Source organism: Marmota flaviventris, chromosome 17 (genome assembly GCF_047511675.1).
Source record: "Marmota flaviventris isolate mMarFla1 chromosome 17, mMarFla1.hap1, whole genome shotgun sequence".
NCBI lineage: Eukaryota > Metazoa > Chordata > Mammalia > Rodentia > Sciuridae > Marmota > Marmota flaviventris.
The window spans coordinates 54589141-54616692 of record NC_092514.1 but is presented as its reverse complement, the minus strand read 5'-3'; the positions used below and the strand labels follow the sequence as shown (position 1 = coordinate 54616692).

The following is a 27552-nucleotide window of genomic DNA, read 5'->3' as shown; positions in this document are numbered from 1 at the left end:
AAATATTTTCCAAATTCTTTGATAACTTTCAGGGCATCCTGTTTTTTTTAATTCAGTTGTTTTATTTTTAGATAACAAACTTAATTCCTATATACTCACAACCTTTCCTACTGTCCTGCATCAGAGTGGTATATTTCTAAACAACAAATAACCCTATGTTGAAATGTCATTATCACCTGAAGTCCACAGTTTATCTTGTAGTTTATTCTTGGTGTTGTACAATCTAGGGTTTGTGTATGTGTATGTACGTGTGTGATAACAGGTATCCACCGTTATGGTATCATACAGAATAGTTTCACTGGCCTAAAAATCCTCTGCCCTGCTGGATGTTGCTGCATACATCTCTAATCCCAGACATTGGGAGGTTGAGGCAGGCAGGTTACAAGTTCTAGGCCAGCCTCAGCAAGTTGGCAAGACATTGTCTTGAAAGAAAGAAAGAACCCATTGTCTTGGGGTTGTAGCTTAGGGCCCCTGGGTTCAGTTCCCAGTACCACAACAAAACAAAAATTCTTCTGCCCTGCCTGTTTATCATTCTCCCATCCCCTCCCTTAGCAACCACTGATCTTATTACTGTGGTCATAGTTTTTGCCTTTTCTAAAAAATCATGTAGTTGGAATCATGTAGTATATAGCCTTTCAGATTGGCTTCTTTCAATTTACTAATATGCATTGAAGTTTTATTTTATCCATGTCTTTTCACAGCTTAATAGTTATTTCATTTTAGTGCTGAATAATATTCCATTTTCTGGATGTACCAGTTTATCCATTTACCTACAAGGACATCTTGATTGCTTCTAAGTTTTGGCAAGTATGAATAAAGCTGCTACAAATATCCATGTGTAGGTTTTTGTTTGGTCTTAAGTTTTTATCCATTTGGATAAATACCAAGGAGTAAGATTTCTGGATCATATGGTAGGAGTATGTTTAGTTTTGTAAGAAACTGCCTTGCTGTCATCTGAAGTGGCTTTACTATTTTGTATTCTGACCAGCAGTGAAAGAGAGTTTCTATTGCTCTACATCCTTAATAGCATTTGGTGGTGTTAGTGTTGTGGATTTTGTCATTCCAGTAGGTGTATATTGGTATCTAATTATTGTTTTAATTTGCATTTCTCTGGTAACATAAGATATGGAGCATCTTTTCATAGGCTTATTTGCCATCTCCTAGGTCTTCTTTGTGAGGTGTCTATCTGGATACTTACCTTCCCCTGCTCTCTCTCTCTTTTTTTTTTTTTCCTCTTTTTGAAATCCTGGGAATTGAACCCAGGGATGCTCTACCATGAACTACATCCCTGTCTCTTTTTTAAATTTTATTTTGAGACAACGTTTCACTAAGTTGCTGAAGTTGGCCTCTAACTTGTGATCTTCTTTCCTCAGCCTACAGAGTAGCTGGAATTATAAGCATGTGCCACTGTACCTGCTTCCCTATTTATTTGAGACAGAGTCTTGCTTTGTTTCCCAGGCTGACCTTAAACTCATGATCTTCCTGCCTCAGCCTCCTGAGGAGCTAAAATTATAGGCATATGTTACTATGCCCCGGTAGAAGTTTTTAATTTTGATGAAGTCTAGCTTATCAGTTATTCTTTCATAGATAATCATTTGGTGATATATTTAAGTCATCACCAGCAATTACAAGTTAGTCTGGGCAATTTATTGAGACCCTGTTTCAAAATAAAAGGGACTGGGGGTATATAGTTCAGTGGTAGAGCACTCCTTAATTTAGTTAGCTCACTAGTAGAGTGCTGGCTAGTTGGCTAGTATGTGCAAGGTCCTAGTTCAGTCCTCATCCCAAAAAAGCCATTACTATACTCAAAGTCTCCTAGAATTTCTACTTTTTTTTTGTCTTCTCTGAGTTTTTAATATTTTATGGTTTATATTTAAGTCTTTGAGATAATTTTTGTGAAGTGTGTAAGGTCTGTGTCTAAATTTTTTTTTTTTTTTCCCGCATGTAGATGTCCAGTTGTTCTTGCATGATACTTGTTGAAGGGACTGGCTTTTTGCCATCATATTGCCTTTGCTCCTTGTCAAAGATTGTTTGACTGTATTTATGTGGTTCTATTTCTGGGCTCTCTGGTCAGATTTATTTGTCTATTCTTTCACTAATACCACACCATCTTCATTTCTGTAGCTTTATAATAGGTCTTAAAGTTGGGTGGTTCAGTCCTCTGACTGTATTCTTTTCTTCTTCAATATTGTGATTTTTCTGGGTCTTTTTGCCTTTCCATGTAAATTTTAGAGTCATTTTGTCCAAATCTGTAAAATAATTTGCTGGAATTTTGGTTAAGTGCATTAAATTTATCCATCATATTTGGAAGAAATGATATTTAATGATATTGAGTCTTTTGTCTGCAAATGTGGACTGTTTCTCCATTTATTTAGATGTTTGATTTCTTTCGCCAGAGGCTTGAACTTTTCTTTCTTTCTTTTTTTGTGGGTGGTTAATCAGGGATTGAACTCGGGCATTTGACCAGCCCCATTTTGTATTTTATTTGCATGCCAGGCAAGGGCTATGCCAACAGAGCTACATCCCCAGCTGTTCTCTTTTTCTTTTCTTTTCTTTCTTTCTCTTTTTTTTTTTATGGTGCTGGGGATCGAACTTGGGGTCTTGTGCATGCTAGGCAAGCACTCTACCAACTGAGCTATATCCCCAGCCTGTTTTCATTTTTTTTTTTTTTTTTTTTTTTTTAGGGAGAATTTTTTAATATTTATTTTTTAGTATTTGGCAGACACAACATCTTTGTTTGTATGTGGTGCTGAGGATCGAACCCGGGCCGCACGCATGCCAGGTGAGCGCGCTACCGCTTGAGCCACATCCCAGCCCCCTGTTTTCATTTTTGAAGAATAATTTTTCTGGCTATAGCTTTTATAAAGTTTGCAGTTATTTTCTTGCAGCCCATAAAGCTTTTCCATTGTTTTCTGGCTTCCATCATTTGTATTCGGAAAGAACTAAGTTGTGCAGTTGCTTCTTGACTTGATGATGGTATAACATTCTGATGAACACATCATAAGTTGAAAATATTTTGAATCAAAAATGCATTTAACATACTTAACCTACCAAACACCATCATAGCCTACCAACCCAGTACTCTTAGAGTGGGGATTGTTGGCCCTTGTGATTGAGTGGCTGACTTGAGCTACTGTTCACTGTGGCTACCTAGCTTCTGCAGAGAGTATTATATGGCATATTGCTAGCCCAGAAAATGGCCAATATTCAAAATTCTATATTTTCTACTGAACGCTTATGCTTTCACATGGTTTTGTCATGAAATCCTAAGTTGAACTGTTGTAAGTTGTCATTATTCTTATTGTTCTTTGGAAAGTGTGAGGTCTTTTCTGTAGGTATCCTAACCCCAGCTTTGATATGTACTTAATGTACAGTAAACTGCACTTATTTGAAGTGTAGTTTGATGAGTTCCCTGCCCCCTTGGTACTGGGTGCTTTACCACTAAGCTACATCCCTAGCCCATTTTTAAAAAATATTTATTTTTTAGTTTTAGGTGGACACAATATGTTTATTTTATTTTTATGTGGTGTTGAGGATCGAACCCAGTGCCCCACCCATGCCAGGCGAGCGCGCTACCGCTACCGTTACCGTTTGAGCCACATCCCCAGCCCCCATTTTGTTTTTTATTTTGAGACAGAGTTTTGCTAAGTTGCTTAGGTCCTCAATAAGTTGTTGAAGCTGGCCTCAAACTTGTTATTCTCCTGCCTTAGCCTCCTGAGCCTCTGGAGGCGTGTGCTACCACACTGGGCTCATGAGTTTTGACATGAAACTATCTGCACAATTAAAATGATGAAGATAGCTGGGTGCAGGGCTGGGGTTGTGGCTCAGCGGTAGAGCGCTTACCTAGCATGTGTGAGGCGCTGGGTTTGATCCTCAGCACCACATGAAAATAAATAAATAAAATAAAGGTACTGTGTCCAACTACAACTTAAAACAAAACAAAACAAAACAAAACAAGATAGCTGGGTGCATGGCATACACCTGTAATCCCAGCTCTCAGAAGTCTGAGGCAGGAGGATTGCTTGAGACAAACTCAGTACGGTAGTGAGATCCTGTATAAACAATTAGTGATTTGCTTTTTGACATTCTAAATGAATTTGAATTTTATATGGGTGGAATTATGCTGCTATACTCCTTGTTTTTTGTTTTGACTTTAGTCAGCATAAAATTAACTTTGGCTATGTGAGTATCAGTGTTCTTAAAAGGTCAGTTTTATTATTCAGATATGGTGAAGTCAACAAATCAGGAAATAACTGCTATTGAAAAGATAATCAATTGCTTATAATTTTCAAGAGGTAAATAAAGGCATGCCATACCTGCAGAGCTCCATGGGGAATCACCAAAGTTGATCAGGAGATAGAAGGAGCAGAAGGAAAATATGGGCAGTCACCATTCCACTTTTTTTTTTTTTAATTTGCTCTATGTACTTTAGTTAAGTAGAATTATATTGTGTGTGTGTGTGACACACACACACAATATAATTCTATTTAAATGAAGTACACACACACACACACACATTTTTTTTGGTACTGGGTATTGAACCCAGGGGTAATTTACTGCTGAGCTACCTCTCCAGCTCTTTTTTATTATTTATTTTGAGATAGTGCCTTGCTAAATTGTCTAGGTTGTCCTTAAACTTTTGGTCCTCCTGCTTCAGCGTCCTGAATTGCTGGGATTATAGGTGTGTGCTACCCACACATGATCAGTATGTTTTTTTGTGAATGACTTATTTCAATTAACATAATGTCCTCAACATTCAGCTATGTTATAGCATTCTATAACATCAATTGCCTTTCTTTTGAAAGGCCAGTGGGTCACAAGTTTGGGACCACTCTGGGTAATTTATCTAGAGCCTGTTTCAAAATGAAATAAATTAGAAAGGGCCACAGATGCAGCTTAGTGGTAGAGCACTTACCTAGCATGATTGAGGCCCTGGGTTCAATACCTAGTACAACCACCAAAAACTCTGTGTGTGTGTGTGTGTGTGTGTGCGCGCGTGCGTGCGCGTGCACGCACACAGGCATGTTTTTATCCATTCATCTATGAGTAGGCACATGGCTTGCTTGCCTCCACCTTCGGCTACTCTTAGCCCGTACTATGAAAATGGATACACGCATACCTCTTTAAGACCCTAATTTTAGTTCTTTTGGGCATATTCTGAAGTAGAATTTCTAGATTTTTTTTTTATTTTTTATTTTTTTGTGTACCAGGGATTAAACCCAGCGGTGCTTAACCACTGAGCCACGTTCCCACTAATATTTTCTTTAGAGACAGGGTCTGAATTGCCTAGGGCCTTGCTAAGTTGCTGAGACTGGTTTTGAATTTGCAATCCTCCTGCCTCAGTCTCCTGAGCCATTGCGATTACATGTGTGCGTCGCTGTGCCAGGCGAATTCTGGATCTTATAGTAAATCTATTTTTAAGTTTTTGAGAAAATATAATGTTTTCTCTAGTGGCTGCATCATTTTAGAGTCTCATCAACTGTATACAAAGGTTCTAATTTCTTCGCATCTTCACCAGTACTTGTTATTCTCTCTCTCTTTTTTATTAGTGACCATCTTAATGGGTGTATCATTGTTTTTTGTTGTTGTTGTTTGTTTGTTTGTTTTGGTACCAGGGATTGAACTCAGGATCACTTGACTCCTGAGCCACATCCCCAGCCTTTTTATGTATTTCATTCAGAGACAGGGTCTCACTGAGTTGCTTAGCCTTTGCTAAGGCTGGCTTTGAATTCTCAATCCTCCTGTCTCAGCCTCTTGAGCTGCTGGGATTACAGGTGTGTGCCACCACGCCTGGCATCACTGTGGTTTTGGTCAGTATTTCTGTAATTCTTAGTGAGATATTGAACATCTTTTCATGTGCTTGCTGTTCATTTGTAAATCCTTTTTGAAGAAATGTCTGTTCAAATCCTTTGCTCATTTTTAAAATCAGGGTTTTTTTTTTTTTTTCTTATTGAGGTTGTATATGTTCTTTATATATTCTGGATTTTAATTCCTTGTCAGATGTATGATTCGCAAATATTTTCTTCCATTATGCCATTTCTGTTGACTCTGTCCTTTGATGCACAGAGGTTTTTAAGATTGATTAGGTCTAATTTGTCTTTTTTTCTTTTGTTGTATGTGCTTTTGGTGTCATAGTTAAGAAATACCAACTCTGATGTTCTAAAACTTTTCTCTTACAGTTTCTTCTAAGTATTGTTCTCATTAATCTGCTGAAGGTTCTTTTGCTCAGTTTGGATAGAAATCACAAATAGGTAAAGTGCAGCTCCCTTACTGTTAGCAGCTCTGAGCTTTGAATACCAGTGACTTTCGGCTCCTAGTATTAGCAGTCCTCATCAGCATTCTCCTGACAACCAGAACTTGCTGGAACTCTTCCAGCAGCTGCAGCTAGCCGTTTCTGGTAGCTATCCATGGCTACCTACTGTTCTCCTCTTGTTGTGTCCCGCACAGCGAGGGAACAGTTAACCAGATGAAGGTTGGGAGCAAGCTGAGAAAATAAATGTCTGAAGTAATAATGAGAAATAAAAGACACAAAAAATAGTTTACAGCGGGATGGGGGGTGGATTAGACGTAATCCCTAACAAAGAGAAAAAGCCCACCAACCTTTATTTATAAGGAAGCACATCAAATGGATTTATTGTGAGAAAAGTTTTTTTTTTTTTTTTTTAAGATAAACAAGAACTGAGAAGCTGTGGGGAAAATGGATTGATCAGAGTCTTATCACTTGCACAGTATCTTCTCTTCCTCTAGGCAGCTGGTGCCTCAAGGCTATTGAGGATGCCCATATTTCTTTGACCCCAGGGCAGCAGGCATCAGAATTCAAAGCTATAGAACTCATAAATTCCATGCCAGGCATGGAATCTGCCCCATTAACAGTGGCCACCTGCAAATTGGTGTGTCTTTCAGCACCATTACAGGGAAAGATTCTCAGAAGCAGCAGTCTGCTGTTCAAGGCTATCGAGTTAGAAAAGTAATGATTTATTTGCTGCTCCCGACAGTTCTTCTGCTGCTAGCTGCCCTCAGTGTGACCATCCCTTGCTGCTGGCCTCTTTCAGTGCCAGCAGCCTCAGGGTTATCAGCTGAACCTGCTCTACTTGAGATAGAAATCATGAATAGGCAAAATTTAACCATCCCAAAGAGGCGTTATTTGGATTTATGTTACAGCATTAGGGGAAGCAGTACCCAGACTGTTCGAATAAGCAAATGTGGAAGCCTGCTTATATAGATCAAAAGGCGGCCTGGGTCCTTGCATATGCAGTGTCTTGCCGGCTAACCACAGATTTTCTACCTGGTCATGGGTAAGAAGGGGCTTCTCACAGATGGGGCAACTGAAGTGGCTGCAGAGGGCTTGAGTTATTTAGAGAAGCTGTGGGACAGAGTTATCTGGGATTGACATGCCACTGAAATTTGCGACAGCCAAAGCAAAATGTCTTCCAGTGGCCATGACTAAGGGGTGTCTGATGTAGTCTTGGCTGACCACGAAATATTTTGGGGGCAACCATGGTTGTCAAAGAGAGAAGAACAAAAAGTAACTCTTGGAGAGCATTGGGCCCTTCTCTTCTCACATTATAATTTTAGGTCTTACATTTAGATCTTTGATTCATTTTGAGTTAATGGTATAAAGTAATGATCCAGACTTCATTCTTTGTATAGATATCCAGTTTTCCCAGCATCATTTCCTGCCACATTTTTATTGGGATTCATCTAGAGGATCCTATTTTATTTTGTTGCCCATTGATTTAGCTGTTTTGATTCAACTTGTCTTTTTCTGCTGACGTGCCAAGGTTTATTTGATTGAATACTAGATACTGAATTAGGAAAAATAGGTGCTCAAAATACAATGGTGGTATCATCTTCTGGAGAAGATTTTTTTGTTTGCTTCATCTTTGTTCATCTTAAGGTTAATACTACTGATGGATCATCTTTTTTTACTATCAGGACTTGCAAGGGTGTTTTTGAAGTTTAATCTCATTCCATGAGTGGATTACCTTTCTTCTTGTTCATTCTTATTATGAGAATATTATTTTTCAGATTTTAAGTCCAAAGCAGAAGCGTGGTTTATCAAAGCTCCCATTCTTTTAGTTTTTAATATTTATTTGTATGCGGTACTGAGAATCAAATCCAATGCCTCACACATGCTAAGCAAGCACTCTACCACTGAGTTGTAACCCTAGCCTAAAGCTCCCATTCTTAATTGGTCCTGGATTCTGACTTTTGGCTGTGAGGCCTAGCAGACTCAGCAAATGACTCCAGAGCAGAAGTGACCTAGAGTGCAAAGCTTCCGTTCTGGAAACCCATACTCTTCTTCATCTTGACTTCCTAGTCTTGTAGTCCTTTACTACTTTTAAGAAGAAATCCCTCCTCCATGGAACATTTTTATTTCTGCAGGGGAGTCAGGTAAAGGAGAATGAGAATTTGTTTAAATTATGCTCCATTCTTACTTTAAATAAAGTTAATCATTTTACAGATGAAAATCTAGAATTGAGTAGTAATGTCATACCATTTAATCAATGGCAAAATTGGGTCTAGACTCCAGATATTTGCATTACTTTAGTGTTTGTACTGCTGATGAGTGTTTATAACTAAATACTCAGTAATCATTTATTAAGAATAGGAATACCCTGGAAGGAATTTCTTTGTTGGACGAGATTTATATTTGCCATATTTACATTCTTTTTATACTTTTTAGATAGCTCAATGGGATAGTATCATCCTATGTTACATAAATAATGGGTCAATTTAGAAATAGAGAATTGTCAGATAGGTTTGGCTTGAACTTTAATTATGCATATGTCTGAATGGTTCTTATGCCTGAGGATGAGAAAGAAGTCCTTTTGCATCCTTGTAAAGTAAGATGTATCTCTGAGCTCTTGATTTTATTTTCTCTTTAGTCTCCTTTGGAATTTCTCCAGAATGATGTTTTTTTTTTCCCCCCAATGCAACACATATGAGGGTTTATGAAGAAGTATTATGTTCCCAGTAGCAGTGGCTATTGTAATCCTTTGTTGACCGTGCACTTTCTTTTTCATTGAATCATGAATTGCTTTTTAAAATGAATAATATGATAGGAGGTTTGTCATCTGGATTAAAAAAAAAAACATTATGTTTGATTCAGTACTGAAATATATAGGCACATGTGGGATATATAGAAATTTGTAGATTATGTTACCTTTATTATGTTATTTTATTTATTTACTGCAGTGGCTTAGAAGAAGACAGTCTTTTTAAATTTACTTTTAAAAATTGTATTTATTTAGTTATTTACTTTTAAAAGAGAGAGAGAGAATTTTTTAATATTTATTTTTTAGTTTTTGGTGGACACAACATCTTTGTTTGTATGTGGTGCTGAGGATCGAACCTGGGCCACACGCATGCCAGGCGAGCGCGCTGCCGCTTGAGCCACATCATCAGCCCTAAAAATTGTATTTATTTTTAAGTTAACCAATATATATCTATTATGTACAACATTGTGTTTTTAAATATATTTGTATATATGTGGAGAGAGGTAAATCTACTGATTTAACAAATATATTAATTAGCTCACATAGTTATTATTTTTGTAATGAGATCATCTATCTAGTATCTTTGTATTTTTCAAGAATATAATATATTGTCATTAATTATAGTCATCATACTGTACAAAGAGCTCTTAAATTTATTCTAAAGGAAGACATTTAAATTTGTAATTTTTTTTTTGGATGTGTGTGTGTGAGATATTGGGAATTGAACCCAGCACCTTATGCATGCTTGGCAAGCAGTTTATACTGTGCTATATCCCCAGCCCTCTTTAAAAAAAAATTTTTTTTTTTTTGAGGCAGTTTCTAAGTTGACCAGGCTGGCCTTGAACTTGGTGTCCTCTTGCCTCAGCCTCCATAGTAGCTGGAATTATGGGAGCACACCATCACACCCAGCTAGAAAGGAAATTTTGAAGTGCAGTTGAATTGGCATTTCTGATATTAGAATTTTTTGGTTGTATATCTATTGTCTTGTTATAATGGCAGGGCAAAATCTACTAGAGATTTGTCTGCACAAGGCTAGCATAAGCAGTAACAATTTTGACTGGCTTTTTTTTTTTTTTTTTTTCTATTTCAGTGATTTTCTTTTTTCTTTTTCTTTTTTTTTTTCAGTACTGGTGATTGAAACCAAAGGCACTCTACCCCTGAGCTACATCCCCAGCTCTATTTTTGCTTTATTTTTTTCTTTTTACTGAGTCTGTCCTTGAATTTGTCATTCTCCTGTCTCAGTCTTCTGAGTAGTTGGGATTACAGGCGTGTGCCATTATGCCTGGTTCTTTTTATTCTTTTTTAAAAGATAGCCTCCTAGCCAGGTGTGGTGGCGCACACCTTTTATTCCATTGGTTTTGGGAGGCTGAGACAGGAGGATCATGAATTCAAAGCCAATCTCAGCAAAAGTGAGGCGCTAAGCAACTCAGTGTGTGTCTCTAAATAAAATACAAAATAGGGCTGGGGATGTGGCTCAGAGGTCAAGTGCCCCTGAGTTCAATGCCCAGTATCAAAAAAAAAGGTAGCCTCCTGAGTATACCATCTCATCTCAATCATCCTTTCCCATGATGCAGTTTCATCATAAAGCCAGCCACAGTGGTGTACACTATAATCCTAGCAGCTCAGAAGGCTGAGGCAGGAGGATCACAAATTCAAAGCCAGCCTCAGCAGTTTAGCAAGGCCCTAAGTGATTTAGCAAGATACTGCCTGAAAATACAAAATAAAGAGGGTTGGGGATGTGGCTCAGTGGTTAAGCGTTTCTATGTTCAATTGCTGGTGGAAAAAAAATAAATTAATGCAGGAAGACTTTTTTGATGCAGTATGTTATATGTTTGTAGAAGGCTAACACTGAAAAGTTAAATGGGGTGAGGAACCAGAGAGAGTGTCCTAAATTTAAAATCTATTTTGTCTGTTAAATTTTACTAAGAAAGCAGCTATTTTAGTGAATTACAAACTTCCTTTTTAATGTACATGTAGCATTTTAGGAGAAACTGTTCTGTGCTCTGCATATCTTGGAAGTTGTTATAAATCAGTACATAAAAGGCTTTCTTATTTTTTATGGTTAAATGGTATTTGGTGGAATAAATTTATCATAATTCATCAAGCTAGTCCTCTATTGATGATCATTTAAATGGAATTCCATATTACAATGAACAACCTTGTATATATCTCACATCATTTTGTACATGCAGGAAGGTATATGTAGGATAAATTCCTGGGAGAACAAATGCTGAGTCAGAGACTATGTGTATACACACTCACACATACACACACGTATACACACACATACACACATATCTTTATTTTGTATTAAGAATTTTTTCAAATATATGTGTGTGCATATATCTGTATATATAAGGCTGGCATAAACAGTAACAATTTTGATTGACTTTTTTTCTGTTTCAATAAATATATATGAAAATATGTATTTTATAATTATGATTTTTTTTTTTTTAAAGTACAGGGGAACTTAGGTTGCTTTACCACAGAGTTCTATTTTTTTATTTTTTTTAAGATGGAGGGGTGGGTCCTCTCTAAGTTGTTAAGGCTGGCCTCAAGCCTGTGATCCTTTTACCTTAGCCTCCCCAGTTGCTGGGATTACAGGCCTATGCCACTAGACCTGGCTTGTATTTTGTAATTGTGGTTGATATTCAAATTGCACTTCAGAGAGATTCGACTAATATTCACCAATTTGTTAAGGAAACACCCTCATCAGCAGTATATCTGAGATTTTTTTTATCCTTTTTTTTAATCTGATAGGTTAAAAATTGGTTATCTTGCAGTGTCTTTATTTTGAATTTCTTTATTAGTATTACGAATTTTTCATATTTTCATGTTTGTATATATACACAAACATATACATACACATGTACACGTGCAATGAAAATATTCATTTGTATGTGTTTGTGAATTCATATATATTGGAATTTTTTCATTGCTGGGGATTAAACGCAAGGCCTTGAGCATGCTAGCCAGGGGATCTCCCACCAAGCTACACCTCCAACCCCCTTTTCATATATTTTAAATACAGTTTATATTTCCCTTTTTATTTTTTTTTTTGTAGTTGTAGATGGACAGAATGCCTTTATTTTATTTGTTTATTTTTATGTGGTGCTGAGTATTGAACCCAGTGCCTCACATATGCTAGGCAAGTGCTCTACCACTCAGCCCCAGCCCCAGCCCCAGCCCTATATTTCCCTTTTTTAAATAAAACTTTTATTTGCATTTATTTTATTCATAAAACCATAATCAATTCTTGTGCCATAAGGTTTTGTTTCTTCAGGGATATATTTCATGCAAATTATCTTCTGGTTTAGGAATAATTGATCCATCCTTCCTTCTTTCCTTCCTTTCTTTTTGGGGGTGTGCGGTACTGGAGATTGAACCCAGGGGCACTTAACTACTGAGCCACATCCAACAGAGCTCAGTTGAGGCTGGCCTTGAATTTGGATCATCCTGTCTCAGCCTTCTGTATCACTGCGAGTAACAGGCATGTGGCACCATGCTTGGCCTTTTTCCTTTTCACTGAGGATCATTTCAGTATGGCAGGGGGAACTCATGTATTGGTTAATCCAACCATGAGCTCTGTAAGTACAGCCATGCATCCTGGGTGCTTTGTTCACCTACAAATATTCAGTGACCACATAATCTATAATCTAAACCCTTAAATTCTGAGTTGTTTTTTTTTTTTTTTTTTTAAGAGAGAGAGAGAGAGAGAATTTTTTAATATTTACTTTTTAGTTATCGGCGGACACAACATCTTTGTTTGTATGTGGTGCTGAGGATCGAACCCCGGCCGCACACATGCCAGGCGAGCGCGCTACCGCTTGAGCCACATCTCCAGCCCCAAATTCTGAGTTATTATTCTCTGCATTTTTAAGCTTGTGCAACAGAAATTCATTACTCCTTTTAAGCCACCAATCCTGTGTCCAGCCCCACTGTTTGGCCTGGGCACACTTTCCAACTCCTCCATTGTAACACCCGAATAGCACACATTGCTTTTTTTTTTTTCTGGGGGCTACTGAAGATTGAACTCAGGGATATTCAACTATTCAGCCACATCCCCAGTCCTATTTTGTATTTTATTTAGAGACAGGGTTAGGGTTAGGGCCTCACTAAGTTGCTGAGGCTAGTTTTGACCTGACAATCCTCCTGCCTCAGGCTCCTGCGCTGCTGGGATTAAAGGTATGTGCCACTGCACCCAGCACTCACACATTGCTTTTTTTTTTTTTTTTTTTTAATTTGTTGTTTTTGTTGTTAATGAATCTTTATTTTTATTTATTTGTATGTGGTGCTGAAAGTCAAACCTAGTGCCTCACACATGCTAGATAAGCGTTCTACCACTGAGCCACAACCCCAGCCCTCAAACATTACTTTTTAAGGTGACATCCTCCAGACACTCTGTGTTTTTTTGGGTATGCATACCCTTGATGGCAGTTTCATGGATGTTCTTAGTGTGAACACAAAGATTTGAACCTCTTTAACTGAGTTTTATTTTTTGTGGTTCCAGTGATTGAACCCAAGGCCTGTGTATTCTAGGGTAAGCACTCTACATTGAGCTATACCCCTAGCCCCTGAACTTATTGATTTGCATGATTTTGTGGAGGTTTCTGGGTCAAGAGAGTAGCAAACCATTTCAAAAGGTATGTACTACTGCACCCAGCATTTTTCATTTTTATGAATACCAGTAGTATTTACCAATAGTGTTTAAATTTGAGCCAATTGTGGTAGCCCATATCTGTAATCCCAGAGGCTCAGGAGGCTAAGACAGGAAGATCACAAGTTCAAGGCCAGCCTCCGTAGTTTAGTGAGGCCTTAAGCAACTTAGTGAGATTCTGTCTTAAAATAAAAAATAAAAAGGATCGGGGATGTAGCTCAGTGGTAAATTGCCCCTGGGTCAAATCCCCAGTACCCTAAATAAATAAATAAATTTGAGATGGCACTAAAGTATCTAGAAATATTCTGTGCTAATTCTGTTAATGAAAGAGACCAGAGAATCAGTGAGACTTATAGGAAGGAAACTCCTCATTTTTTATTCCTTATAGTACTGATTGAATAAAAATGATTAAATAAAGATATTCCAAGTTCATAAGGGCACATGGACATACTTAAGTAGTTTTTCTAAAGAAAATTTTGCTATCTAAATACTATTTAATAAGGAAAGCAGGAGTTACCTTAAAATTACTGATTGTATTATTTATGGATAATACGCATTGATTCTAACAATAACAGTAGGGTCCCTCATGGTGCTGTGTGTTTGCCAAAGAAAAGGCCTGTTTTGTCAAAAGGGGAGAACCAGAATTACTATATTAAGTGAAAAGCAGGAAAAGTCAGCAGAGATGGTGATAATTAGGAGTTAAATAGATGGGCTCATAGAGGAGGCCACGGAAGATGAAGTTTGTTTCGTAAGGACCTTTTTTCCCTTTGCAGTGCTGAGACTCCAACCAAGGACATTTTACCACAGAAGAGGGAAGTGTTCTGCCATTAAGCTATATCCCTGCCCTGAGCAGGGATATTTAAAGGAAACACACTGGACTAAATATTAGCATATCTGCACAAATGTTGAGCAGAAAATTAACTTTGTATTTTGGAAGAATTCACATGAGGGAGGCTCTGAAATTTTGGCACAAACTAAAGTAATACTATACAAGTGTTTGCCTTCTTTTAGTTATAAAGTATTGTTGCTCCTTGAGGACTGTTACCCTTCAAGACTGACTGATTATATAAATGAGGTGAGTCACTGTACCCTCTTTGTTCTGTAAGAACAATCATGATTTTTAAACTATGGGTGGCCCAAAACCTAAAGACCTAGGCAAGAGCATCTTCTTCTTATTAAACCATTCTTGGAAGACCCAGAATAGGATCACATATTCATTAGCAGACTGGCTATAAAAATTTGATTAGGATCTCAAAATGAATATCTTTAAAAAGTAATTTTAAACATTTGAAAACTTTCTTAGTTAATATATGCCACATGATGCCAAATTCAGAATGTGAAAACAGCATAGATTATACAACCCTCCCAACCCCCTTCATGGTGATAATTATCTTTTATCACATATCCTTCCTCAGAGTTTCTGTGCCTTTATAGATGTCATGTATGAGAAAGTTTGTGCTCACAAATGATAGCATATCGTATACATAGTTTTGAATTTTTTTTCTTATAGTTAAAATTGTATCTTAATTTTAAGTAATTATCTTTAAGTAATTATCTTAATTCTTAAAATAAGACATTAAAAATCCAGTTTATGAGCCCATCTTATTAAATGAAAACTCTAGGTCTATATTGTTGTAAGTAAACTTTTAGTTAAAGTGAGTGTATTGTAATTGGTTTTTGAGTGTAAGCTCTTTCTTGTCATATAGTTTTATGTAAGTTAGGGTTATATTTAAATTCTATTTCTGGGGCTGAGATTATAGCTCAATGGTAGAGTGCCTTCTTAGCATATGTGAGGTCCTGGGTTAATCCCCAGCACTACCCCCTTCAAAAAAAAATTTTTTTACTTCTTATTAATAATCAATATACTACTATACTTCTAATTAATAGACTACTAACATAGACACTCATGCATTCTGTATCCAAATATTTTATATGTGCATAGATGTTTTTAAATCTTTTTTTTTTTTTAGTTGTAGATGGACATAATACCTTTATTTATTTATTTTTATGTGGTGCTGAGGATTGTACCCAGTGGCTCATACGTGCTGGGCAAGTGTACTACCACTGAGCTACAACCCCAGCCCTGTGCATAGATTTTAAAATGCCAATTGTATTTAAAATATTTTTTTTCTGAAATGTAGCAACACTCACATAATAAATTATTTCAATAAGAGCCTTTATTTAGGCACTGGGGTTGTGGCTCAGTGGTAAAGTGCTCATCTAGCATGGTTCAATCTTCAGCACCACATATAAAATAAATAAAATAAAGGTATTGTGTCCTTTACTACAACTAAGAAATAAATGGATTTTTCTTAAAAAGAGCCTTTATTTATACATATATAACCAATTAGTTATAATTAAATTAATAATGAATTGTCAGGTATATTATGATCTTCTTGAAAAGGAGTTTTTTGTTGTTGTTGTTGTTGTTACTGGCAATTGAACACAGGGATGCTTTACTATAGCTAGATCCCCAGCTCTTTTTTTTTTTTAAGAGAGAGAATTTTTAATATTTATTTTTTAGTTTTTTGGCAGACACAACATCTTTGTTTGTATGTGGTGCTGAGGATCGAACCCCTGGCCGCACGCATGCCAGGCTAGCTTGCTACTGCTTGAGCCCCAGCCCCAGCCCCAGCCCCAGCCCCAGCTCTTTTTATTTTTTATTTTGAGACAGGTTCTGGGCTGTTCCCCAGGATGGCCTTGAACTTGGAATCCTCTTGCCTCAGTGCGGGGGGGGGGGGGGGGGGGGGGGGGGGGGGGGGGGGGCGTTGCTAATATTATAGGCCTGTCCCACAGTGCCTGACCTCCTTTTGAGTTTTTATGGAGCCTTCATTACATATCTAATAGACTAGGTGGGGAAATTCAGCATGGCCTATCTCTTCAGATTCTTCAGAACCCCTTCTGAAATGGGGGTCTTATCCTCTATCAACTAAGATAAGTCAGAGAGAGGTGGAGAAGATTTAACGGTCATGAGGGGGTTATGACGTAGGAATCACAAACAAAACCCCCCAAGTAGATATAATATTACAATAGGCAACAGCAAATATATAATGTAAAATAGTGGTGAATGCTAAAAATAGTTCACCAGAAGATATAGAGTAAGGATTTTTTTTTTTTTTTTTGCGGGGTCGGGTACTGGGGATTAAACCCAGGCATGCTTAACCACTGAGCCACATCTTCTGCCCTTTTAAATTTTTTTAATTTTTAAATTTTTTTTTATTTTGAGGCAATCTTGCTAAGTTGCTTAGGCTGGCCTTGAACTTGGGATCCTATAGCCTCACTGGGATAATAGACATGTGTCACCATGTCCTTCCAGAGTAAGGGTTCTTATGGTTCTGGAATGAATAGATAGCTCAAGAAGTGAATTGAGCAGAGGCCTAAAAGGTTTAGATAGCTGGAAAAAGAACTGTCCAAGCCGAGTAGTTGAGACTATAGATGCACACCATTGTGCTTGGCTTCTTTTTATTGAAAACTTTGAATTGCATGGATAGAGCACATTTTATTCATCAATTGCCAGATATTTGGATAACAAAAGCCCACTTTGGAACTATCATAAGTAATACTACTATGACATTTGTGTACACATTTTTGTGTGGACATCTTTTCATTTTTCTGGGGTATATGCAGGAGTGGGACTGCTGAATCAAATGTTAACTCTATATTTAACTTTTGAGGAACTCTAGGCTGTTTACCAAAGTGACTACACCATTTTACATTTCTACCAGCAATGTATGAGGGCTCCAATTTCTCTGCCTCCCCCTAACACTTATTATTATCTATCATTTTGATTGTAGTTTTTTAAGTGGGTGTGAAGTGGTGTCTCGTTGTGGTTTTAACTTGCATTTGCCCGGTGGTTAATGATTCTAAGGATCTTTTCACATGCTTATTAAGGCCACCTCTTTGAGTGACTTTTCTTTTGGAATGGGGATGGATGTCTGTGTTTGGAACTTGGCCTACATGTTTTTGTTTTGTTTTGTTTTTAAATGAGTCAACTAAGCATCTTAAAGTAGCAGCCAAATAAGTAGTCTCTTCTCACTCTTGGTAGAAGGTAAATTAAAGACTTGATTTAATCTACATGTGTGTTTTTATCTTTTTATTTCTGTAAAATGTAACAACAAAGATTTTTTTACATGTGGATATGATTTATATGTAGTTTGAATTGTTATCAATTGGCCAGAGGTTAGGGGGGGGACTCTCATTGATATTAGCTTTTTTTTTTTTTTTTTTGGTATTGAACCCAGGGGTGCTTTATCACTGAGCTACATCCCCAGCCCTTTTTATTTTTATTTTTGAGATAGGGTCTTGTTAAGTTGCTTAGAGCTTTGTTGAATTTCTGAGGCTGGTCTCAAACTTGCAGTCCTCCTTCCTCAACCTCCCAAATTGCTGGGATTACAGGTGTGTGCCACCATACCTGGCTTTACTGATATATCTTTAAGGCCAAAATTTTGTCGATTTAGTAAATCCTTCAGATGCTCATCAGTAAGACTACAACATCAGTCACAAAGGATTAGAAATGAAACATTTCTTGAAATTTCGTAGAAAGCTATCACATTTATAATGGCAGTGTTTCTCTTAACATCACCAAAGTTTTGCGAATTATGAAAAATGTATAATTTTTTTAGGAACATATTTAACTTCAGTCATATAATCTAAAATATGTTAATTTGAAATGACATTCTTGTTTTACTAAATTAAAAATATCTCATTTTAAAGCCCGATGCGGTCACACACACTTGTAATCCTGGCCACTTGAAAGGCTGAGGCAGGAAGATTGTAAATTCAAGGCTAGCCTGGGCAACTTAGCAAGACCCTGTCTAAAATAAAAAATGAAAAGGGATGGGGTATGTAGCTCAGTGGTACAGTGCCTCAGGTTCAATTTCTAGTACTGTTCCCCCCACCCAAAAAAAATTGCTTTAGTAGAGATTTTGTTCTCAAAAATGTTATTGCTGCAGTCTAGATTTGGTCTTGTCCATCCAAATTTGTAAAGTAATTTTTTTTTTCCTTTCCAGAAATACACGCTACAGGATTTAACTATCAGAATGAAGATGAAAAAGTTACCTTGTCTTTTCCTAGTACTCTCCAAACAGGTAAGAGACATGACTTTTGTAAAGTCCCATGATAAATGGTGGCATTTTAGTTATTCCAAAGAAATTTATTGTGTACTGTTTTATCTTTTATTGTTGTTAGCAGATTAAGTTTTAAGAATGATTTTTTTTTTTTTAAATAAAAAAGGTTCATTGTAATTCAGGGGGCACCAAGGTTTTTTTCTCTCTCAAGAAACAAGACTAAGGCTCTTTCTACTCTAGAATGCATTTTTAAAAAATATTTATTTTTTAGTTATAGGTGGACACAGTGTCTTTATGTAGTGCTGAGGATCGAACCTAGTGCCTTACATGTGCTAGGCAAGCACTCTACCTCTGAGCCACAATCCCAGCCCTAGAATGCATTGTTTTTTAGCTTCAGCTTTTTAAAAATACACTTACCTAGATCCATCTTATACTAATTGATTCAAACCTCTAGTTTTATACTCCACATGTAATTCAGATGTACAACCAGCACATTGTGTTGGGCGTGCAAGGAAAGATTTGTTAAAATGTTATTATTAAAACACAAAGAAAATGAAAGACTTTCTGAACCTAATATAGTGGAAGAAATTATGTACAAATCAATTAGCAAAGCACTAAGAATTCAATAAATGAACAAATGAAAAAGAACAGATAATTCATAGAGAAGAAAATGAAAATGACTATTAAATAGTTGAAAAAATATTTAGTTTCTTATTAATGAGAAATATCAAAACAGTGTTGTTTCCAAATTAGTTTTTGCCTGTTATATGAACTGAAGAAAATATTCCCGATGATATAGTTGCTTTGATATTCCTGGTAGGAGTATAAATTCATGTAATTGTTTTGAAAAATAAATTGTCATTGTATATCAGGAACCTAGCATTTCTGCTAATAAGTCTGTATTCTTAGTCAGGCACAGTGGTTCACACCTGAAATCCCAGCTGAGGGATTACAGAAGGCTGAGGCAGGAGAATGGAAAGTTTAAGCTCTATTGGGGCAACTTTGTGAGATCTTATCTACAAATTTAAAAAGGCCTGGGATGTTGCACAGTGGTTAAACACTTGCTTAGCATGCAGAAGGCTCTGGGTTTAATCTGCACATACCCCTCTCCCCCAAATGTATTCTTAGGAAAAAAATTATAATAATAAAATACTTTATGCTTAGAAGTATCTTATTGTATGTGGTGGTAAAATAAAAAATAGAATTAATAGGGCTGGGTTGTAGTTCAGTGATAGAGCACTTGCCTAGCATGTGTGAGGCACAGAATTTGATTCTCAGCACAAGAAAGAAAGAAAGAGAGAGAGAGAGAGAGAGAGAAAGGTTTATCAACTAAAACATTTTTAAAAAATAAAATAAATAAAAGGTCCATCGACAACTAAAATATTTAAAAAATTAAAAATATTGAATTAATGAATTTATCTACAACTAAAGAAATGATTAATCATGACATATCAATATAGTAAAATATATTTAATAGTGAAGATCTGCAAATTTATTTATTTGTTTATTTTTGCATTACTGATCAAACTCAGTGGCATTTTACCACTGAACTACATATCCATCCTTTTTTATTTTTTTTGACAAAGTCTCAATAAGATGCCTAGGCTGGCCTCAAAATTTTAATTTTCCTGCCTCAGCCTCCTGAGTAAATAGCTTACAGGCAGGTACTACTACACCCAGATTATGAATTCTTAATAACACTGTAAAGTGCTTATTGTAAGGCAAAATTGAAAAGCAGAATATAAAATTACATATTCAGATTGATGAATAATTTGTCTAAAATAGTACGAATAAAATGCTGTCTTGTTTATCTCTGGGTGTTGGCATAAATGATTTTTACTTTTATTTATACCTGTTTTCTGGTTCCCAGAATTTTCTTTCTTTCTTTTTTTCTTTTTTTCCGTGTGTGTTTGTGTGTGTGTGTGTGTGTGTGTATACTACTGGGGATTGAACCTGGGGCACATGCTGGGCTGGTGCTCTACCACTGAGCTGCATCTCCAGCCCAGGTTTTTAAAAATTTTATATTGAGGGGCTGGGGATTTGGCTCAAGCGGTAGCGCGCTTGCCTGGCATGCGTGCGGCCCGGGTTCGATCCTCAGCACCACATACAAAGAAAGATGTTGTGTCCGCCGAAAAACTAAAAATAAATATTAAAATTCTCTCTCTCTCTTAAAAAAAAGATAGCATAGATTTAAAAAAAAATTTATGTTGAAAATCTATTGCCTTAATATGAATACTTTTTGGAAAAAATTTAAATTGGAGTAGTTTTCTTTTGTTTTAGTACTTTTGGAGGCCTTTTTGTTTATGATTATTAACAAAATAAATGTTTTGCCATGAAATATATTAAGAGATATTGGAAAATATACAGTAATATGAAAATTGAGATTCCCTGTCTTTCACCCCTTTCACTTCCATTGTTTTTGGTGAATCCTTCCAGAAATATATTATGTGTATATAAACACATGTATACATTTGAACCTACAAATAAGATCATACATCTCAGTGGCTTGTCTTGTTAATATTTCTTGCTTACACATGACTTATGAGGACTGCTGATGATCTGTAGCCTTGTTACCAACTTTACAGGGCTCCATTTGGCTTACAAGTTTTCTCTTTTACAAGTCACTTAGGATCTTTAGTGACTAACCACTATCTGTAGCATACTATTTTTTACACATGGCAGAGGGCAAATAGGTGGACCACAAAAAGTTAGTTTTTTCATGGGTATTATATGTTTGATGTTCACTCACATTTTATTGGCCAAAGCAAGTAGCATGACCAAACCCAGTCTCTGGGGCAATAATTACCGAACATGTGGGGAAAGCTTCTAACATGAAATAAATGAAAGAGCACAAAGCAAAACAATAATAACATAAGAAATTAGAAAGAGGGACTGGGGCTGTGGCTCAGGGGTTGCGCACTTGCTTAGCACATGTGAAGCACTGGGTTCAAATCTCAGCACCACATATAAATAAATAAAATAAAGGTCTATCAACAACTAAAAAATTACCAAAAAAAAAAGAAATTAGAAAGAAACAAAAGCAAAGAAATATTATAGTAACATAAGAAATTAGAAGAAACAAAGACAAATTATAAGGAGAAAAAAGAACCTCAAACTAATTAATATCCTTAAGAGAATTAAGAGGAAGACAATACATTCATCAAATAAGGATGACAAAAGGCCATCCAACAGGAAGAATTAGAGTAAGAAACTTTTGGAAAGTATAATATGATTAAAACAAAACAGGTAGAAGTTTTGGAAAATGAAATTAAGGAATCTTCCAAACAGGAGGAAAACCAAAGAAATGGAAAACAGAGAAGTTGAAGGTTTGAGAACCAATTCAACAGGACCAACATCCACCTTAAAAAAAAGAGAGAGAGAGAGAGAACAGAGAAAATGGGAAGAATTTATTAAAGACATAAAATTTTAAACATTTTATTTGAATTGATGAGGCAGGAGCCTTCAGTTTGCAGAGGTATACCATTGGGAGAGATTAACTCATGAAGTGTAAAAAGTTCCAGACCAAAGCAAATTTTAGAACTTTTATAATAAAGTGATGCTCTCATAGATTTTGTATTTCAGATGGGACAGAAGAAAGAAAGGCTGTTATATTATTTTCAAATTTCAGGAATCAGAGCAGTGGTGCATGTCTGCAGTCTCAGCTACTCTGGAGGCTGAGGCAGGAGAATTCCAAATTCAGTCAGCCTAAACAACTCAGTGAGACCCTGTCTGAAAATTTTTAAAAAGGGATATAACTCAATGGTAGGGTGCTTCTCTAACATGTTCAACACTTAATACTTCAAAGAAAAAAGAAAGAAAAGGGAAGAAATTTCAGAAATCAGAATAGCACTAGGCTTTCATCAGGAATGTAGACTATAGTGAAGCCATTGCTTCAGAATACTAAATGAATCTGAATTTCAACTTAGAGGTCTGTGCTTAGCCAAATTATGAATTTGTGTGAGAGTAAAAAAGAATTTTTTTTTCAGAATTGCAAACTGATAGAAAATTTCATTCTTTGTAAGAGATGTGATGGGGATGGTTTAGCTAAGACTTCATTTTCTACGTTAAGGAGAAAATAATGTTTAAGATTGAAAAACTGAAGAAACAATTATATCTTCTAAAAGTATTTAGAAATCACAGGAGTTGAAATTGTTCACTTCTGGGGGCAGGATATGGGGAGTATTGGGTAGGGCTTGCAACTTATAAGACTCAGTATTATATGAGTTTTAAACTATGAATGATTACTTTGATAAAAATAAAAAAAATTAAGTTTAAATCTTTATTTCTTTTCTGTGAAAAGAAATCAGTAGCAAAAGTGAAACAAAACAATCCTTTTCTATAATTGGAAAATTTTCTGAATAATTAATGAGTCAAAGACGACTTGTTATGATAATTAGGAAAAGCTGGGCTTTGGTGGCGTGTATATACCTGTAGATCCAGCTATTCAGGATTCTGGGGGTGGAAGGATCATTTGAGCCCAGGAGTTCAAGACAAACTTGACCCTGTTTCCAAAAAAGAAAATCAGAAAATATTTAGAACTGAATAAAGAAATTGCCACATATTAAAACATGAGGGGGCTGGGGATGTGGCTCAAATGGGCTGGGGATGTGGCTCAAGCAGTAACGCACTTGCCTGGGATGCGCGGGGTGCTGGTTTGGATCCTCAGCACCACATAACGAAGATGTTGTGTCCATCGAAAACTGAAAAATAAATATTAAAAAATTCTCTCTCTCTCTCTCTTTAAAAAATAAATAAATAAAACATGAGGGATGTAGGTAAGACATTACACAAAAAACAATATTTAGTTAAGGAGCAAGACTGAAAATTAATTAGCTAAATACCAAAGCTTGGGCTGGGGCCGTAGTTTGGTGCCAGAGCAGTTGTATACCATTTATTAGGCACTAGGTTCAAGCCTTAGCACCACATTAAAAATAAACAAATAAAGGCATTCTGTCCATCTACAATACCAAAAAATTTAAATAAATAAATAAATCCCAAAGCTAGACAAAAAAGAGTACATAACTTCAAGAAAGTAGAAGATAAAAATAAAGATTAAAGAGCAGAAATTAATGAAGTAAAAAGAAGAAGGCAGGAGAAAATATTTTGAAACACTGATTTTAAAAATAGTCTGAGCTGCTGTGGTGGCACTCTCCTGTAATTCCAGCAACTCGAGGCTGAGGCAGGAGGTTTGAAAGTTTAAAGCCAGACTCAGCAATTTAGTGAGGCCTAAGCAATCCCCTGTTTCAAAGTAAAAAACAAAAAGCTCTTTTGGCTCAGTAGTTAAGTGCCCTTGGACTCAATCCCCAGAATACACCCCCCCCCCCAAAAAAAAAAGTCTGAGCCAAGTGCAATAGTGCTCACCTGTAATTCCAGTGACCTGGGAGACTGTGGTAGGAGTATTGCAAGTTCAAGGCCAGCCTCAGCAATTTAGTAAGACCCTGTCCCAAAATAAATAAATAAAAAATAAGAAGGCTTAGGGATGTATCTCAGTGCTAAAGAGCCTTAGTGCCAAAAAAGTCTGAGAAAATATATAAATCTAGCAAGCATAGGAAACAAAAAGTGTCACATGGGCCTGGTGTAGTGGCACAGCCTATAATCTCACTTACTCAGGAGGCTGAGACAGGATGATTCAAGTTCTCAGCAATCTGGTGAGATCATATCTTGAAGCAAGAAATAAAAAAGACAGGGGACATAGCACAGTGGTAGAGTGCCCCTGGGATGGATGGATGGATGGATAAATGGATAGGCAGACCAACCATACTTACCAAAAGAAATCAGAATATATTGGCTGAATTCATGGGACAAAAGTAAGAACTCTTAACATGGTAGATTTGTATTATACACGCAGATATATATTGAGTGTTTAATCTATTCCAGATAATATTGTAAGTGCATCAGAAATATTAACTTGGGACTGAGGATGTTGCTCAGTGGTAGTATGCTTACCTAACATGTATGAGGCTCTGAGTTCAATCCCCTGCACTGCCAACATAAAGAAACAAAGGAATGAAAAATTAGCTAGGCAACCTAGTATTCATGCTGATAATCCCAGGATCTCTTGAGCTCAGAAATATGAGGCCAGTCTGAACAACATAGTAAAACCCTTTTGAGAGAGTGTCTTATTATCTCCATAGATAAAGAAAACTAAGATACAAAAATGTTTAATTAACTTAAATAACTTGTCTAGGGTCACACAACTGGTGAGTGGAGGTGAGATTTAAACCCGAGCAGTTTAAATCAGAAGACTGTACTTCTAATCACAACATTATGTTTGCTTGCTTGCTTATCTATCTATCTATCTACCTACTTATTTTATAGTTTTGGTACTAGGGATTGAATCCAAGGATACTTAACCACTGAGCCATATCCCTAGCCTTTTATTTTGGGACAAGGCCTCACTAAGTTGCCCAGGGCCTCACTAAGTTGCTGAGGCTGGCTTTGAACTTGGAATCTTTCTGCCTCTGCCTCCAGTTGCTGGGATTATAGGTGTATATGTACCCAGCTTGTTTTTTATTTTTTAATTAAATATTTTTAAAACATTATACATGTACATATTTGAAATTCAAATGCTGTATAGTGAAATTTTGTTTGCCATTCTATCTAGTCGTCTTAGCTCAACTCAAAAACAGTTAGTTTCTTCTGTGTCCTTATAAGACTATACCATGTTTTTGTGACATTTATGTACATAATTTTTAAGAACAAAGAATGTTGTATGGGGCTGGGGATGTGGCTCAAGCGGTAGCGCGCTCTCCTGGCATGCGTGCGGCCCGGGTTCGATCCTCAGCACCACATACAAACAAAGATGTTGTATCCGCTGAAAACTACAAAATAAATATTAAAAAAAAAAAAAAAAAGAATGTTGTATGTTTAAGAACACAGAATTACATACTACTGTCATAGGTAATAGTCTGTACCTTTTTTTCCCCTTTATGTGTGTGTGTTTCCCTTTAAATATGAGGTCATATATATATGAGGTTTTTTTTTTAAATCAGCATTAGTAAGACCTGTGTCTTTCTTGATAAGGACACAGCTAACATGCTACATGGCAAAGCCATTTCAAATAATAGAAAAAAGTCGAGGAAGGTTATGACCATAAATATTTTATAATTTAGCTTTTTATTTATTTTTTATTCTGGAGAGTGAATCCAGGGTGCTTTACCAACGAGCTACATCCCTTTTGCTTTACCAAAGAGTAAACATTAAATATATGATATTAGTAACTTTTGTGCTTGACATAATCAAATTTAACTCTGATATTGGCACTGTTCTAGAATGGTGGTTAAGCTACCTTAACCATTTTATTTATTTTTTATTTTGACACAGGATATTGCTAAATTGCTTACCCTGGCCTTGAACTTGTGATTGATCCTTTTACAAGATTACAGGCATGTGTTACTATTCCTGACAACATAGTTCTTGAGATTTTTAGTAATGTAACAATTTTTAGTTAATATAATAAAGAAATAAATAACCAGTACAAATGTTAGAATAGGAAACTCTGCAGGTATGACTATATTTAATTATCGAATATCTATATCAATATCTACTGGAAAATCATTGGCTTTTACATTTTACAAAATTATTTGGGTCAAAGTTATCCAGTTATTGTTTGCTGTAATTCTCTCTCTTTTTCTCTCTTTATTGTGGTACTGGGGATTGCACCCTGGGGTACTCCACTAAGCAACTTTCCCAGTCCTTTTTGTTTTTTATTTTGAGACAAGGTCTTGCTGGCCTTGAACTTGTGAACTCCTGTCTCAGGTTCCCAAGTCACTGGGATCATAGGCATGTGCCTCTGCACCCAGTCACTGTTTACTTTAAGAATGAAATTCTGACTGTATAAATATTTACAATTATTATGTGTCAATTAAATAGAGAAAACTAAAGTTCTTGTTTTTTCAGATTTTAACACATTGCAGAAGTGGCCTATCTGATAATGGAGTAAACATTGAATATATGATATTATAACTTTTATAAATATATGATATTATAACTTTTGTGCTTAACATCATCAAATTTAACTTTGATATTGGCACTATTCTGGAATGGTGGTTAACCACTGTAAGGTCTCACAACCTCAGAAGCGGTGGTTAAGGAAGGTTATGACCATAAATACTTTATAATACCACCTGTAGAGTGGTATTTATGTGGAGAAGCACTATTAGGTCTTGTCATTTTAAAGAGGGTAGATCTTGGGCTGAGGTTGTGGCTCAGGGGTAGAGCACTTGCCTAGCATGTGTGAGACACTGGGTTCAATTCTCAGCACCACATATAAATAAATAAAGTCTATTGACAAAAAAAAAAAAATTGAAAAAAAAAAAAGAGTGTAGGTCTTAGCATTTAACATTTGGTGGATGTTTCTGTTTTTTTAGTTGTTTAATTTATAAGTAAGCTTATTATGTTTTAAAAGGTTTACTACACAAATGGATACATTGGGTATTGAAATAAGATCTCTAATTTGAAAAGCAATGTAAATTATGTCTGTGAATAGGTATGAATTAGAGTAACTGGCAGTTACTTTATGGTATAAATATGGTGTAAATTTGATAAGTGAAATTTGTCAAGAAGTACTTTTTCTCCAACTTACCATAAGTTTCTACTTTATTAATAGTATGTATTTTGTAATTAGTATTTAAAATGTGACACTAATTACATTTATTAATGATTTTAAAAAACTTTAACTTGTGTTTTGTTTGAATTTCAGGTAATAACTTTCCAATACTTTGTATTTTGTTTAGTATGCCACTTTTTGGAAGTGGCCACTGTCAATATCTTGTTATGGTTTGATGGCCTTGGAGATTTAAAACCGAGTAAAAGTGTAAGCAGCCTTTCT

General features: G+C 36.1%; 1 protein-coding gene across 2 annotated transcripts in view; it reads left to right on the top strand.

The window, feature by feature from the left end:
- Positions 1-27552, top strand: part of Npepps (aminopeptidase puromycin sensitive) — a 91141-nt gene that overhangs the window by 20828 nt on the left and 42761 nt on the right. For both annotated transcript variants that reach the window (XM_027924630.2, XM_071603649.1), the window contains exon 3: positions 18666-18743. In XM_027924630.2, the coding sequence (XP_027780431.2) occupies positions 18666-18743 (78 nt within the window). The remainder of the gene's footprint in view (positions 1-18665; positions 18744-27552) is intronic.